We start from the raw sequence: 17,335 nt of genomic DNA, 5'->3' as shown, positions 1-17,335 counted from the left end.
TCGGACCTTTTATAAGCTCACTCGAAAACTTTCATTTGAATTGGAAATACCTGAGCGATGGTGACATGTCTATCAAGCACTGGTTCGCAAAAACCAACTACGTCGAGTGCATAACAATTGTATCTGCGGAAGTATGAGGCGCCGATTGTACCAATATTATATAGAACAATTATTTGTTATATAATCATTATTTATTAAATAATAATTATTATTTATATATAATTTACATTTTATTTGTAAATAATTACTATTATATAAAATAACATTTCTAATTATTTATATATAATTCCAAGTAATACTTCATTATTTGTAAATAATAATAGTTCGACATTCCATTATTTATAAACAATGATTATTTGTTTTTCATTATTTATAAATAATGATTATTTGATTTTCATTATTTATAAATAATGATTATTTGTTTTCATTATTTATAAATAATGATTATTTGTTTTTCATTATTTATAAATAATGATTATTTGTTTTTCATTATTTATAAATAATGATTATTTGTTTTTCATTATTTATAAATAATGATTATTTGTCTTTTATTATTTGTAAATAATGATTTTCGTTTTTCATTATTTACAAATAATGACACTACATACTTCATTATTTATAAATAATTGCAATTCGTTTTTCCATTATTTATAAATAAGTTTTCTATTATTTATAAATAATTATTATTTATTAACAATGCCAGTGCACATTTCTTTATCTATAAATAATTTGTTGAGTTTCCCATTATTTATAAATAATGATTATTTGTTAAATAATGAAAACGTCTACTTCATTATTTATAAATAATCATTATTTAATGTTCGAGTTATTCATTATTTATAAATAAAGATTATGTGTTAAATAATAAAATATCTTCTTCATTATTTATAAATAATAATTTTGTTTCAATATCCCATTGTTTATAAATAATCATTATTTATAAACAATTTTTACAGTTTGCCATTGTATACAAATAATCATTATTAATATACAAATAACCATTATTTATTAAATAATGGAGAACTCGCTATAACATGCAAATGTGGGACCGCCCATGATATGAATATTCATGATGCGATTTCCTTTTTCGTGATTTTTCTTCACAAATTTTTGTCCGTTTCCTCTTCATAATGGCATTTCTTGAAGCAATTTTGTAGGGATATGGTCTGATTGTAATATTCTTCATTTTCTATATAACTTCGTCTTCGTAGAAATATCAAAAAGTGTAATTTTATACGATTTTTCCTACAGTTGACAATCCCCGTAGGCGCGCGTGTATTTCACCTTTTCTCTCTGATCGTAGGAACAACCAAAGGGTTCATTACATGTTGTCGCGCACAGAAAAATTAAGCCATAGAAGTTGCGTGTTGTGGACACCCGGGGGGCGTTTCATGAAAGGACTTGTCGGACGTTTTATCCGACAAGTCCCATTTTATCCGACAACTTTTATTCGTCCGACAACTTTCCATTTCATGAAACTTTGTCGGATGAAAAATCCGACAAGTGCTCTAATTTGATCCGACAAGTATCTTGAATTTGGTCGGTCACCCTTTACCTACCGACAAATGCCAATTTCATCCGACAAGTCAAAATTTCATCCGACAAGTCCACTGCACATGACAACCAAGATGGCGTTAGTGAATGCTATGGTTGGAGCCGCTCTGCATAGGGAGCGTGTTTTTCGCGACAAATCCAATCCTTTTGAACTGTGCGATGACAGAGATATGTTCAGAAAATATCGATTCACCAGAGATGGTGTAAGCTTCATTATTGATTATATTGGAGATGAATTGAAACACAATACTAAAAGGAGTAATGCACTGACCCCAGCACTGCAAATTTTTGTAGCACTGAGGTTCTATGCCACGGGATCTGTGCTGGATAGTTCAGCCACTATCCACGGCTGCAGTAGATCAACAGCATCAAGAGTCATAAGAAGGGTGACACTTGCTTTGTGCTCTAAAAGAGATGAGGTAAGTTCTTAATTGTCCTTTTCTATTAATTTGGATCTAGTTCTACTACGTCGTAGAGACAGTCTAACTTTGGCCATCATGAATAAAAAAGTTTTTTTTACTTAGATCTAGCCTAGTCTCTAGAATACACTAAGTAAGTTATATAGTGGGGTCCTAAAATATTGAAAAGTCATGATCCTGAGAGCAAGATTGATATAATGTATTTCGTTCATTTTATTTCTTTTTCTTTCAAGTCGATATGGGGGAAAGAAGAGTGCGATTGACCATCGTCATCGATCGATCGCACTCACTTCTCGTTGCACCGCACAGCCTTCACTTCAGTCCCATACATACCAAATATTGTTGGCGATTGTATGTCGTCTGCAAACACAAAAGTCAATAGTATTGTCAATACAACTCGATCGTATAACTGTACGTCCATGTCTGCAAGACTGCAGCTGTTTGCGTCCAAAAACTCCAAATATTTCAAGTTAGATAAAAACAGTTGATATGCCTAGAGATCTGTATTACTTACATCAGTTTATGAACATTTTGGAAGGTCATTCTTCAATTAAGCCGAAGTTCTACAGTTCTCAGAGAACGGAAGACTGTCGTGACCACAACTGTACACCGTACTGTTTACATTTTGTCCAGGGTTGTTTACACATGGTCGAAAGCTGGCGGCATTTCGAAGAATATTTCAATGTCATTTCGGGCCGCAGTGGAATACTTCAGAAATAATGATAAAAATTATATTTTAAACAAATCCTGGGAGGTTGATACACCTAATTTTGTACCTGCATGCCTTTTGATCTTGTGTTTTAATGACGACATATCTCAAACCAATGCATATTTCTCTACAAATCATTTGTATAACTGGTTTCTCATAAGACAAAACAAATTGAAATACAGCATTTATTTCTCATGAACAACTAAATCCACAACCCTTGCAAAGAGGGGTGAACCCCCCTAAATTTTTGTTGGGTATGCTACTTTTGGGAAGATTAAAAATCACCTTCATTTGGTAGTCATTAAAGACCACTTTTCCTTCTTTTTTCTTTTTGGCTTGTCAATTTTTTTTTAAGTTGACAGCAATTGACTTTATTCTATGAATATGAAGACCCCCTTCTGGGGGTGGGGGGGGGGGTTCTCACAATTTTCTTTTCCCTTTATTTTTAATTTAGACGGGGTGGGGTGGCACAGTTAGCCAAATTTGAGGGGCCCGATTTATGTAGGCCTATGGGGTAAAAAAAAATTGAACCCGCAAAACGAACTAGCAAAAATTTTGACATTTTGATATAAATAAAATTTTTGATGCATTTTGACATTTTAAAAAACATCATATTAACCCTTCTTCCTTCTCTTTTTTCTACCCTCCTTTTGATCATGAAACTTCTGGGGTCCATGGCCCCAAGACCTTATATTTAGGCCAATATCTCCATATCTCCCTCTGGATCGACACCCCTGATGGCGACAGTGATGATCATGATTGATGTTGATGATGATTGATTATAAACCTATCCCACCCTCAATTTTAAATCAATTTTGATATGTTGGATAATTAAACAAAAAATATTTGTTTACTGGTTAACGATGCTGATTCTCGAATAAAGCATTTATTTCTAATATGAAATGAGAAATACTGATGCAGTTATAATTAGAGAAGGTAGAAGCAAGATACTAAAGAAATTAGTGAACAGGCAGTGGGGAGAAATATTCTCAATAGCCCTTTATGAAAAAGATCCAACATTGGTGGATCAAAAAGCTGCATTCTCTATATCTTGGAAAGTTATTATTCATATTTCTAGGGTTTATTAGATATGTAAATCTACATGTTACAAGTTAATTATGTTTCTTAAAAAAACTCAATGATTTTTTTCTTATTTCAAAACTTATAAAAAGATGAACATATCAACTGTAGAAGATGTGAACATTTTCATGAAAGATGGAAAAATAAAGGCAGCTCATTGCTAATCCCCTATACCATCTGCAAAAAGTAAAGGAATAGAAGCAAGCAAGTTATCTATTATAATTTACAGCATACAATTTTATTGCTAACATTAATTAATCAATTTCATTTTACACATCATATTTTTTCATTAATTACTACTGGCAGTTATTTTAAATATTTTCTTTAAATTCACAAATACAGGTATTACAAAATTCATTCATAAATATTATCATTTATAATTACCCACCACATAAAATATGTATTTACAGCAATTGTTAGTTACCTGGAAAATATGCAAAACAGAGACAGCATCCAAAAAGTAAAGAAATATAGGGAGGCAATTGCTTTAATTCTGGGATTGGAATTTATTAATAAATAATCATCAAACATGTATCTTATTTTCATATATTACTTGTACTATATATTGCTATTTTAAACAATACTGTGTTAAATTCAAATATATATTTTTCAATAACAATATCCAATATTCATTTGTATCCTGCATCAAATAAATATGTTTGTACAACAATTGTTTTACTTTTCTGTAGAAAATACAATATGTGAAAGTAAGCATGCAGTTAATAAATTATTTCAAATTTCAAGAAAATACATCAAAGAAATACACATGAGTGTTAGTGTGGAATTTTGCTGTTAACATTTTCATTGAAAAAATATTCATATCTTCTGTTCAATTTTATATGATAATTATTCTAAATCATGCATATTTACAAATAATTTAAAGACATTTCTTACTTGCTGGACATTTAGCACATGTGTAATTTTATGTACAAATATTGACCTGCTAACTGGATGTTGTACAATATGAGCATACGATTGAGTTAATCAATATCTATATATATATATGTACATATATTATTTCATTTGTTAACACAATATATCGGATACTTGGTTAAAACAACAAAGCAAGTTCTTATACCTTGCAGGCAAGCTTCATTAGCCTTAATCTCAAATGAAGAGAGTCTGAATATTCAAACAATTCTTTTTTTATCAATCATTTTTCTACAGTTCATTAAATTTCCCTGCACACAAGAAGAAGTGCGTGATACCCAAAGACGTTTCTTCCTCCTGGCAAGCTTTCCCAACGTGGTTGGGGCTATTGACGGTACTCATGTTCGGATCAATGGAGTCCCCCTAGGAGCAGCCGAACATCTCTATGTAAACAGAAAGGGCTTCTACAGTATAAATGTCCAACTAACATGCAATGCCCTGTATGAGATAACAAGCATTTCTGCTCGATGGCCTGGATCTACGCACGATAGCAGGATTTGCAGGGTAAGATTTGAAGGTTTTTTATCCTCCCTTCCCCCTCCCCCCCCAAAAAAAAATAGATAACATGAAAAAAAAAATCAACATGACTCAGTTAGTATTCTTGAACTGTATAAAGTGCTTTATAAATGTTGTATATTATTATTATTATTTAAAGTTAGATGAATACATAAGTAGGGCTATAAAATGAACCTGGAGCCATAACTAGGAATTTGGAAACATTATACTGAACAAAAAGAAATTTTCAGTACAATGAATACTAAAAAATGTAAATGTACCTCATAGCTATAGATTGGGGATTTTGTCAATAACAACCACTGCTAATTCAAGCCAGAAGGAAGCAAATTGTGGTATAGAGCAATAATGAAGCTAAAGTTACAATGTTAGTCACTCTTTATACAAATGCCAGAAGAACTGAGGGGGAAATTTTCATATGAAATGTCTTGCTCTCATTTCAACAGACCAGCGTAATTGCCCAGGCCTTCAGAGAAGGAGCACTAAATGGATTGTTGCTGGGGGACTCTGGCTACGGCCTCCAATCATGGCTAATGACACCGGTACCACTGCCAAGAACACGAGGAGAGAGAAGATACAATCAGTATGTAACAATCAATGCCACCATTTTCTTAGTTAATAATACCTACTGCATTACCTGTCCACTGTATACCAATATCATATTTATCTTACAACAGATAACATGGCATTTGAAACTTCACTCACAATAATCATGTGTAAGAGTAAAGGAGCAAGAAAAAAAAAATCCTGAGATCATCATAGATAACATTGTTTCTTCCTTAAGACAAAAAACGGCCGGGGGGGGGGGGTAAATCAACCCCCTACGGCCACAGAACAACCAAAAAAACCAGGCCTAGTTAGGGTTAAAAGACCTCTGAGAAGGAAATTAGTAGTCCTATTAATCTTCTCTCTCTCTCATTTTCAAACAGAGCTCACAGTTGCACCAGAGTTGTGATAGAACAAGTCAACGGACAATTGAAGTCTAAATTCCGTTGCCTGATTGGTGGAGGGCTCAACATGATTCCAGAACGAGCGAGCGATGTGATAACGGCATGTGCCTGCCTTCATAACATAAGCAAGCAGATGAAGCAGCCAGAGGTTGAACAGGAGAGGGTTGACGACGACGCTGGTGATGAAGCCAACGACCTCAATGAAGAGGGGGATGCCATGACAGGAAAACAAGTTAGAGATGACATCATTCGTAGTTTTTTTGCATAAATCAACTGTCAGTTTGTCATCCTTTAAATTTACTTGTACCAAAATTTATCTGTCATCGGTTTTAATACCAAACTTTTGAGGAAAAGTCCTTTACTATTGTCTGGTTGCTATAAAATTCCTAATCATCAATTGTAAGTTTTCATTTGAAACCATATCTAATGAAACAAATTAGAACACAGTACCTTTGTGTGCATTTAATGATAAATGCAATTATTTCCAATCACTTTCATTCAAACCGTGATTGTTCTAACTATTCCAAAATTGGTCTTTATAGTTATTACTTTCTTTACTCTATCAAAATTGTTTATGGAATTATGATTCATTCTCTGACACATTGCCACTAAGTTTGTTAAATATTTGCTTCAATACTTGAACTTTTTCTCTCTCAACCTCTAGTCTCTGCCTCATTACACCTAGCTTTTCCTTTTCACACTCCAGCAACTCCCACTGATAATCTGCTTTCCTTTTTCGCACTTGTCGAAGGTTAGAATGCTGTGGTTTTTGCCGTCGATCTTGTTGATGGTGTTCATTCAAAGGTTGCACTTGCTGTTGCTGGGTCTGGAGTGACTGGTGTTGTTGTTGGGTCTGGTGCTGTGTCTGGTGTTGTTGCTGTTGTTGCCCTGTCTGGTGTTGTTGCTGTGTCTGGTGTTGTTGCTGTTGTTGCTGCCGCTGCTGCTGTTGTTGATGCTGCCGTGTTGTCTGATATTGCTCTTCCATGTTATCAAAGTCTTCCGTATTCGTTAGCTGAAATTTAAATACAGTAAAATGTTAATTTTTTTTACCTTTGAAATACAGAGACTTTTTAATCAGCAATGAAAAAACAAAAACTCATTTAGACTTTGTAAATATTTTTCATTAATCCAAAAAAAGATTTATTACTGTAGATCATCGTTAATAGTGCATGTATCATTAAATTGATATTTTCATAAGAATATTACAAATATCATTTTTTTTGTGTGTCATTTAAGGTCTAATTTCATTACATCCTTTTTAAGTAAGAAAGCTGTAGAGACTCCATTTTTCTGTGATGAATAAAATGAAAGAGTTTGAGGAACATAGAAAGAACATGCAAATCTATTTTTTTTGCAATTTAAGAAAGTAAACAGAAAAAAAAATCTGTATAATCCTGAAAATCATTTCCAAATCAAAAAAAAAAAAAATCAGTTCAAAGCAGTATCTACGAATTAACGCTGCTTTCACTATCTATTCTTCAAGTAAAAAAGTATCTGTATACCGGGTGACATGTTCATAAAATGTCTAATGAAAATGTAAACTTTGATGTTTAGAACATCAAGATTTGCATTTTAGAAAACTGAAAAAATGGTGTCTCTAGGGTAAAGCGATAATATGCCCTTTCTATTGGAAAATTTCAAAAAAAAGAAAGAGAGAAAGAGAGAAATTGGGAGGGGAGATTGCACAGATCATAAAATTTACTAGTTTTATCAAATGGTAAAACTACAATTAACAACATGCATAATTTTTGTTTTATTTAGGGGGGAGGGAATCTAGGCTTCTTAAAAGGTACCCCCCTCCCAAAAAAAAAGCGGGCAATTTTCCTCATTTTTATAACAAATATAGAAATGTAAATATTGAAGATCTAGGAGATGAACAAGAGCAAAAGGTAGATTTGAAAAGGAGAAAGAGAAGAATAAGTAGTACAAGATTCACAGGTGTGCTTTGGCACCACTCTTGCATTCTTATGTAATTGTTTTCACAAGAACTGGTGGTGTATGTTTGCAGACAAAGTTTCTGTTTCCATTGTAAGAAGAGAAGAAGAAATATACAGAGGATACATGAAATATATGAATGACAGAAGAGTTGCAAATGAAGCATTAGAAATGATTACTCACTAAGGCAATTAAATTCCCTCCTTCGCTCTCTTGGCCAAGAAAGCCCATGCATGCAGGTTTAGGTAGCACCTCCATGACCATTTCATGGCGCTGATGGAATCTGGGTCGAGGGCCACCACCTATTAAGATGAGTTAATGTGTTTAAAGGATTTTCCTGCTAACTTCATGAACTTATCGTTGGGATAAATGAAAGTTCCTTCATTATGATGTGAAATCAATTGTCAATGTCTATCAAAATTATTTAGCAAATATTTAAGGTCCATTTGATTTCAACATGTGATTGACTTTTAGGAAAATCGAATTCAATTAAACATGAACAGCATTCTAATTGGCACAAACAGTAATCAAATTTGCACAGGATACAACATTACAAAGGTTCCAATGATCAATCAATTTCATCAACAAGCATGGAATTTTTGTATTTCATGCATCTTATTCTATATTATATGAACCAATACTTGTTAAAATCCTACGATGAATAAATTCACAAGGAAAAAACAAATTGTTACAACAGGACACATATTGGGTGATTTCAAGTTCAGTGTTGACCTTTTGGTGTTGGTGTTGGGTCAATTTTTACACAATTATTACACCAAACATAAAATGAGGATGGTCCCGAAAAGTCACTCACTAGTTGTTGAGATGTCAATAATGTGATCTGGATCAGTTTTACAAACTCTGAATAAGTTTTGGAGCTAGGGGAAGCAATCGAAATTTCAACACTAACACCAACACCAAGGCCAACACCGAACTTGAAATCACCCATTGTCGACGGGCATTCAAAGTGTTCAAATGTAGAACATACAATAATTTCAAAATGTAACCAAGGTTCGTGAAATATGTCTCAATCTTACCTGTACGTGAACGGTCATCACGGTACTTTTTGGCCCTCGACACCATCTTGTGCCATAGGTCACGGAGGTGCACACCAGGGGCCTTCTTGGCATTAGAAATGGGCAGACCACCACTCATCAATGTGGTGGCTGCCCTGTCCCATGCCTCTGCAACACGTCCTTTGGTCTGAAAGGTAGACGAAAAAATGCATTAAATCTGTGTTTTGTTTATCAAATTTGATGTTTTGTTCTGAATGACACACACTCAATAACAAGTGGAACGCCTCTGGCAGTCTCGCCTGCATTACGCAATTCAATACAGCAGCAGTGCTGATGGTTAACGTTCGTTCATTTACCCTAAATGACCTTTGACCTTGATCATGTGACCTGACACTGATGCAAGATAATCAGCAATACTTGTTTAATCCTTTGTTCAAGTATCATGAAAAAGGCCTTTAAACTTTTAAAGTTATGTTGACATTTCAAAAAAACTTAACCATGGTCCAAGTTCATTGACCTTAAATGACCTTTGACCTTCATAATGTGACCTGGAAATTTGTGCAGAATGAGCAGTGATACTTGGTTACCCTTATGTCCAAGTTTCATGAAGTAGGTCCATATACTTTCTAAGTTATGACATTTCATAAAATTAACCTTGGTCAAGATTTCATTGTTGACGCTGCCGTCGTCGCCGCTGCTATCGTCGCCATCGGAAAAAATGTGGATAAATGAGATTGAAGAAAATGTCAATTCGGTTTTTCCGAGGCGCCTATAGTCTCGCTATGCTATGCAGGCGAGACAAAAATTATGAAATGTTCTAGATATTTTGAACATAAATTTTACCATTTTCATTACTAGACTAATAATTTCTTTATTTATTAAACAGATTTAGTTCATTGTATGTTGTAAATGTAAAAAGGTGTATGTCAATATTTTTTTAACAATAAAAAGTCTGTGCTGATGACCACAAGAAACACTTTAAAAGTTCAAAATCAAATCAAGATTCATTCATTTAATGAAGCATATGAAATGAAATTTAAACAAGATCAATTATACAATTTATCAAGTAAAACAATTTGGGAACATTGAATGAAACAAAACATGTTTTGTGAGGAAGATTGGGAGGATATGGAGAAAATGGCAAGAGGTGAAAAGAGGGTTGAGAAAGACAAATTAAAAATGATAACTTGCATTCAAAAAGATGAAGCTGAATAGGATTATAGGATAATTTGCATGCATACTATTGAATGTTGCAGGGACCTTCATAAAACAAAACTCGATTCTGGATGATTATTTCTTTAATTTTGACCTTATAAAATTGATAGCAATAATAAAATTTCTTTGAAATATTGGGAAGATTGCGATACAAGTTACAGAAATAAGAATCCTGTAATAACTATTGTCTGCATATGAATTAAACTGGTACTTGGATCAAACAATGTCATGGTTTCTACAATAAAGTGGTACTTACATTTGGCTTGTCACTACATGGAAATAATTCAGTGTAATTCTCTCTCACATATGAACATATTGCCTGTACTTGGGCATCGTTATATGTTACTCTCGGTCCATCCTGTTTCAAAACAATGGAAAATTTAAAAATAAAGAATGGATGGAATTTACAATGAACACTGGCCCATTTTATACATCAAAATCAGACCTAATTTCACTAAAGTTCATGTTACAAAAAATATCAATGATGAAGTGCTCATTCAGCATCCTGCTAAAAAAAATCATGTAATTTTTCCAAGGTTGAAGTTAAATTTATAACAATGGTAATTGTCTCAAAAATATGCTCGAAATGACAAAATTAAAGATTTTTAGCACTCTGGTGAATGAAAAAAAAAATGATTCCCAAGACCAAGTCTACGTCACTTGCACTCTGCAACCACCCTGTCTGTGGTGGGTCATACATTAAACATTTAACATACATTAAAATAAGTCTTTAAAATATCACTTTTGAGTTTTGTGAAGAAAAAAAAAACAACAACACCAAGTTCCAGTCTTAGGAATCATATTTTTATTCACCAGAAAGTCCAGAGTGCTCAAAAGCTTTCATTTTGAGCATATTTTGGTGACCTCTATGGGTGGAAAACTGAGATTGATGCAGATCTTCATCTCCACAGACTCTCTTTAGAGCAGCCATTCTCAATTACTTTTTTGAAGCGCCATATTTCTTGTTGAGAATCTGTAATGCGCCACTATCCATTACGCAAACCAGCAAAGTATTTTAGAAGGGGTCTAGAGGCCCCTGGTGGGGGTCGAGGGGGCAGAGCCCCCAGAAGTTTTGGAATATTAGGCCTTTTAAATTGCCCAGAGGGGCTTTAATTAATATCAACAGAAGAAAATACCAACGCCAACAAACTACACATTATATTTATTAAAAGAAAAATGATTAATGACTTTTTCACAACATACCAATGAAACAACTAGTTCAGACTGTTCTGCACCAGATCTATTGGCTGAAGCAAGTGGCGTAATGAGTAAAAAGAAAATGAGGGGGCTAGATATGGCAGCTGAAGCAAAAATGTTGAACTTTTCAATACGAAAATCTATATTTTGACATAATATTAAGAAAATAATGCAATATTCCACTCATTCCCTTTCCTTTTCTCCTTTTTCCCCCTTGTCCTTGAAACACTTTAGGGCCCCAATCCCCACCCCAATCTGTACGCCAGTGGCTGAATTTACAGTCCCTGATTTTCCATGGGCTGAAAATTAGGCGTTGCACTGCACTAACGCCAAAAACTGCCCCCCCTCTCTCTCTACAACTCGTGTTAAACAAGAGTGCATGCAGGCAATCGTGGCAGGCAATACATCGAGCATATTTTACTTTTACAACTTCGGATTTTAATCGGATTCAAAAACAAAGTTTCGGCTTATTATGTCCCTAATTCATTATCTGTTATTATCAGGATGTCCTTTGAATATCATATTATTTGATGTTTAACTCTTAACCAAAACGTATACTCTGGAAATGCAAAATTATTCGCCGTAGAAATAGAAATCCTACAAGCGGGGCTTTCAAATCACTTGTGTGGCACATAAACTCTGTACAGCATAGAATAAATAAAAAGAACACCATCGATCCTCCATTATAAGAATTATTGAGTGCTAAATTTGACAAAATTTGAGGAAATCAATAAGTACTTAAGTTTCAAGTAAAGATTTTTTGTTTTCTCTTTGTATTAATATGATCACCAAATCCTCACGTTACTGGTAGATACATTTTTTCTCCCCAATTTTTCCTTATTTTTATTTTTTTTAAACCGGCTCCCAAACGCCACTCCACAAGGCTCGGTGCTCAACAAGTGGCACGCGCGCCACCATTTGAGAATCCCTGCTTTAGAGGCTAATTAGAAAGAAAAAAAAAATTAAAGAATCCAATTTAGTTTTGGGCCAAGACATATTTTTTTATGATGAATTAGAATCTACTGTAGTAAAATCTGACTGTGCCAAGAAATCAAGCATTTATCCATTCTAGATCAAGAGAAATAAGTCAAACATTGACAATCTTATTCATGTAATTTTAACACACATTGGTTTCTAACTGAGGACAAGATTATCATAATATTTATGGGTGAACATTGGATAAGTGGTCTACGTTACATCTATTAATAATACTCATAGATATGACGTAGAGCATTTATCCAATGTATTACATTCAAGGACGAGGTGCTCCATAAAGATAAAGTGCGATCGAGTTTGGAAAACTCTGTGGGGATGATAGTTAAATGTCAGAAATTATTAATAAATCCCCAGAATCTGACAGCTTTTTATGTCTAGGCCTAGACCATGTGCACTCTGCAACCACCCTGTATGTGATGAATCTATGCATCATACAACACACACTCAAAAAGTCTTTAAAATACCCTTTGTGACAATAAAAAAATCAGTTGCCATTGATTAAGTTCTGATTTTCTAGACTTGGGTCTTTGGGGAATCTTTTTTTTTTATTCACCAGAGCGCTAAAAAAACCTCTTTAATTTTAGGCAGATATTTATGACAACCTCTTTTGGTGGAAAACTGAGATTGATGGCAATCTCCATCTCCATAGATAGTCACAGACTCTCTTTTTAATTCAGAAAAAATAATTAAAAGAATGCATTCTACTACATTCATTGTCAAAACAAATCACGCATTTGATTTATCCCCCCAAACAAGAGAAAAAAAAACAAACATTATTCCCACTTTATTTCACCACACAGGGGTTACTAACTCAGGACAAGGTTATTTCATAACCTTGTACATTGGATAAGTGACCTAGACTAAGTATAGCTTTAGTCTAGATCTAGTACAACTACAACTACAAGTACAAGTTAGAATTGTCGAGCTCGCGTACCATCATTTTCGCGAAAGTAAAAAAAAACACAGAAAGGCATTGGTGGGACCACAATGAGTCTTCTCGCACCAATTTCATGCCTCTAAACTGTTGCTCCAATACCATTCCGTATCAAGGCAATCTAAATATTCAGGCCAATATGCAAAAGTAATATCATTATTTTCATTTCATCGGCTCAAATACTTTCAAAAACTGTACTTACCGTCGGTTCTTCTGTGTTCGTGTCCATCTTTGCTCAGACAGCAGCAGCAGCAGAAGGGTACGATCGCGAGAATTTTTAATGTTTTTCTTTGCCGCTAGTTTGGGGCGGAGCCTAATTGGTCAGTAGGCTCGTTCACTACGATGTAATAATTAAAACCGTCTGACAAGATGTCAGACGGCCGCTGCGAGCTTCATGAAACGGTTTTTTGGTCAGTTCTGACAAGATGTCAGACGATGACGTAGTTGTCGGATCTGACAAGATGTCAGACGGGAAATGTTCATGAAACGCCCCCCAGAAGTGAGATCCGAGCACGCGAGTCCCACTTGTTAGAAATCCACTGAAAAATGCGGTTCATGGTGCGACCTTAGTATACGGTACCTCGAGTGGGAACAACCGGTGAATTGACGAAATGCTCTTCATCGAAATATTACGTTGGTTGGTCCCCGGAACTGTCGGGCGGAATTTAGCCCGAAATCCGGATCCTTAATGGAAGTGGATCAAGTGCATATGAGCTGAAAGAGTGAGTGAGTGTAAGTGCATCAGGCCGTTCTACTTTCTATAATTTTTTGTTTTTTTGTTTTTGTTAAGTTAATTTTTCCCCAAAATGCTCGCAACGACAATACGGGGGCATGATGACCCCTAAATTTTGGAAAACTTATTTTTCTATTGAAAATTATCACAAAATTCACCAAAAGTGTGCACGAAAGCCTTCATATTTCACTTTTAAAACTCCAAAAAGTGTCCAAATGACTAGACCAAAAGCTTCAGTCTCTGTATTTTGGTTGTTCCGCTGAACTGCGTTGGCTCACTCACCAATAGACCAAAAGCTTCAGTCTCTGTATTTTGGTTGTTCCGCTGAACTGCGTTGGCTCACTCACCAATACATAAATGTATTGGTATTGGTAAATGGGGATTATAGTAAAATGTCAGAAATTGTTGAATAAATCCCCAGAAACGACGGTTATTCCTGTCTACCAAATGACAAGCTTGGTCGCTTCGCTGTGTCGCTTTCAACTTGAGAACGAGTTTACACGCATGCCCCCCCCCCCCGAAAGAAAGTCTGTGTACGGCCATGCTCAAAAGAGCCTGGCACATTGATTTATATATACTTTTCATTTTCATTATTTTTATATTTTTATCTCATTATCACCATGGCCTCACGCATAATTTGTTTCAGGAGGGGGGGGGGGGGGCATGACGCGCGTAAACTTTCTAAAAAAAAAACCTTGAAAGCGAGACAACCACGCGACCAAGCCAGAATGACAAGCTTGGTCGCTTCGCTGTCTCGCTTTTAACTTGAGAGCGTTTACGCGCGTCTGCCCCCACCTCCCGAAAGAAATTCTGTGAACGGCCATGCTCAAAAGAGCATATGGCACCATTGATTTATATATACTTTTCATTTTCATTATTTTTATCACATTATCATCATGGCCTTATGCAGAATTTTTTTCCGGGGGGGGGGGGGAGCAGGACGCGTGTAAACTTTCAAAAAAAATCTTGAAAGCAAGACAGCGACGCGACCAAGCTCAAATGACAAGCTTGGTCGCTTCTTGGTCGCTTCGCTTTTTCAAGATTTTTTTTGAGAAAGTTTACGCGCATCATGCTCCCCCCCCCCCGGAAATTTCTGCGTAAGGCCATAGTGATAATGAGATAAAAATAATGAAATTGAAAAGTATACATAAATCAATGTGCCAGGCTCTTTTGAGCATGGCCGTACACAGAATTTCTTTCGGGGGGGGGGGGGAGCATGCGCGTAAACTCGTTCTCAAGTTGAAAGCGACACAGCGAAGCGACCAAGCTTGTCATTTGGGCACTTTTTGGAGTTTTAAAAGTGAAATATGAAGGCTTTCGTGCACACTTTTGGTGAATTTTGTGATAATTTTCAATAGAAAAATAAGTTTTCAAAATTTAGGGGTCATCATGCCCCCGTATTGTCGTTGCAAGCATTTTGGAGAAAAATTAACTTAAGTTTTAACAAAAACAAAAAATTATAGAAAGTAGAAGATCCTGATGCACTTACACTCACTCTCTCAGCTCATATGCACTTGATCCACTTCCATTAAGGATCCGGATTTCGGGCTAAATTCCGCCCGACAGTTCCGGGGACCAACCAACGTAATATTTCGTATTGCGAGGTACCGTATACTAAGGTCGCACCATGAACCGCATTTTTCTGTGGATTTCTAACAAGTGGGTCTCGCGTGCTGGGATCTCACTTCTGGTGTCCACAGCACGCAAATTCTATGGCTTAAATTTTCTGTGCGCGACAACATGTAATGAACCCTTGGGTTGTTCCTACGATCAGAGAGAAAAGGTGAAATACACGCGCGCCTCCGGGGATTGTGAACTGTAGGAAACATCGTATAAAATTACACTTTTTGATATTTCTACGAAGACGAAGTTATATAGAAAATGAAGAATATTACAATCAGACCATATCCCTAGAAAATTGCTTCAAGAAATGCCATTATGAAGAGAAAACGGACAAAAATTTGTGAAGAAAAATCACGAAAAAGGAAATCGCATCATGAATATTCATATCATGGGCGGTCCCACATTAGCATGTTATAGCGAGTTCTCCATTATTTAATAAATAATGGTTATTTGTATATTAATAATGATTATTTGTATATAATGGCAAACTGTAAAAATTGTTTATAAATAATGATTATTATAAATAATGGGATATTGAAACTAAATTATTATTTATAAATAATGAAGTAGATATTTCATTTTTTAACAAATAATCTTTATGTATAAATAATGGAAAACTCGAACATTAAATAATGATTATTTATAAATAATGAAAATAATGGCACACTCGAAAAAATTATTTATAAATAATGAAGTAGACGTTTTCATTATTTAACAAATAATCATTATTTATAAATAATGGGAAACTCAACAAATTATTCATAAATAAAGAAATGTGCACTGGCATTGTTAATAAATGATTAGTATTTATAAATAATAGAAAACTTATTTATAGATAATGGAAACACGAATTGCAATTATTTATAAATAATGAAGTACGTAGTGTCATTATTTATAAATAATGAAAAACGAAAATCATTATTTATAAATAATAAAAAACAAATAATCATTATTTATAGATAATAAAAAACAAATAATCATTATTTATAAATAATGAAAAACAAATAATCATTATTTATAAATAATGAAAAACAAATAATTATTATTTATAAATAATGAAGAACAAATAAAAATTATTTATAAATAATGAAAAACAAATAATCATTATTTATAAATAATGAAAACAAATAATCATTATTTATAAATAATGAAAATCAAATAATCATTATTTATAAATAATGGAATGTCGAACTATTATTATTGACAAATAATGAAGTATTACTTGGAATTATATATAAATAATTAGAAATTTTATTTTATATAATAGTAATTATTTACAAATAAAATTTAAATTATATATAAATGATAGTTATTATTTAATAAATAATGATTATATAACAAATAATTGTTCTATATAATATTGGTACAATCGGCGCCTCATACGGAAGTGCTTGAAAGGCAACGTAAGTTCCGCCCCCTAAAAGATGTTTTGGAGGTCAAGCCTTTCACACGCAAAATTCGTACCGTAATTTGTGTGAAACTTAAATGGAATTCACCTCCGGAGTAGAATTTGAATTCGTGATTGTGATAA

The 17,335-nt window shown here is 34.1% G+C and overlaps 2 protein-coding genes across 2 annotated transcripts; one reads left to right on the top strand and one right to left on the bottom strand.

Moving 5' to 3' along the window:
- The first annotated feature begins 1,337 nt into the window (after positions 1-1,337).
- LOC135155173 (putative nuclease HARBI1) lies at positions 1,338-7,569 on the top strand. The gene is made up of 4 exons (XM_064104010.1): positions 1,338-1,973; positions 4,930-5,196; positions 5,652-5,788; positions 6,135-7,569. Exons 1-4 carry the CDS (start codon positions 1,566-1,568, stop codon positions 6,421-6,423), a joined length of 1,101 nt encoding a protein of 366 aa, XP_063960080.1. The 5' UTR covers positions 1,338-1,565; the 3' UTR covers positions 6,424-7,569.
- Positions 4,252-13,738, bottom strand: LOC135155174 (transcription factor SPT20 homolog). Its single transcript, XM_064104011.1, has 5 exons — positions 13,651-13,738; positions 10,578-10,679; positions 9,128-9,293; positions 8,274-8,392; positions 4,252-7,167 (listed from the first exon to the last, which is right to left on the bottom strand). Exons 1-5 carry the CDS (start codon positions 13,675-13,677, stop codon positions 6,736-6,738), a joined length of 846 nt encoding a protein of 281 aa, XP_063960081.1. The 5' UTR covers positions 13,678-13,738; the 3' UTR covers positions 4,252-6,735.
- Between the last annotated feature and the right edge of the window lie 3,597 nt (positions 13,739-17,335).

The sequence above is a fragment of the Lytechinus pictus genome, chromosome 8, assembly GCF_037042905.1.
Source record: "Lytechinus pictus isolate F3 Inbred chromosome 8, Lp3.0, whole genome shotgun sequence".
In the NCBI taxonomy this organism is placed as follows: Eukaryota; Metazoa; Echinodermata; class Echinoidea; order Temnopleuroida; family Toxopneustidae; genus Lytechinus; species Lytechinus pictus.
This window is presented reverse-complemented; position numbering and strand designations above follow the sequence as displayed.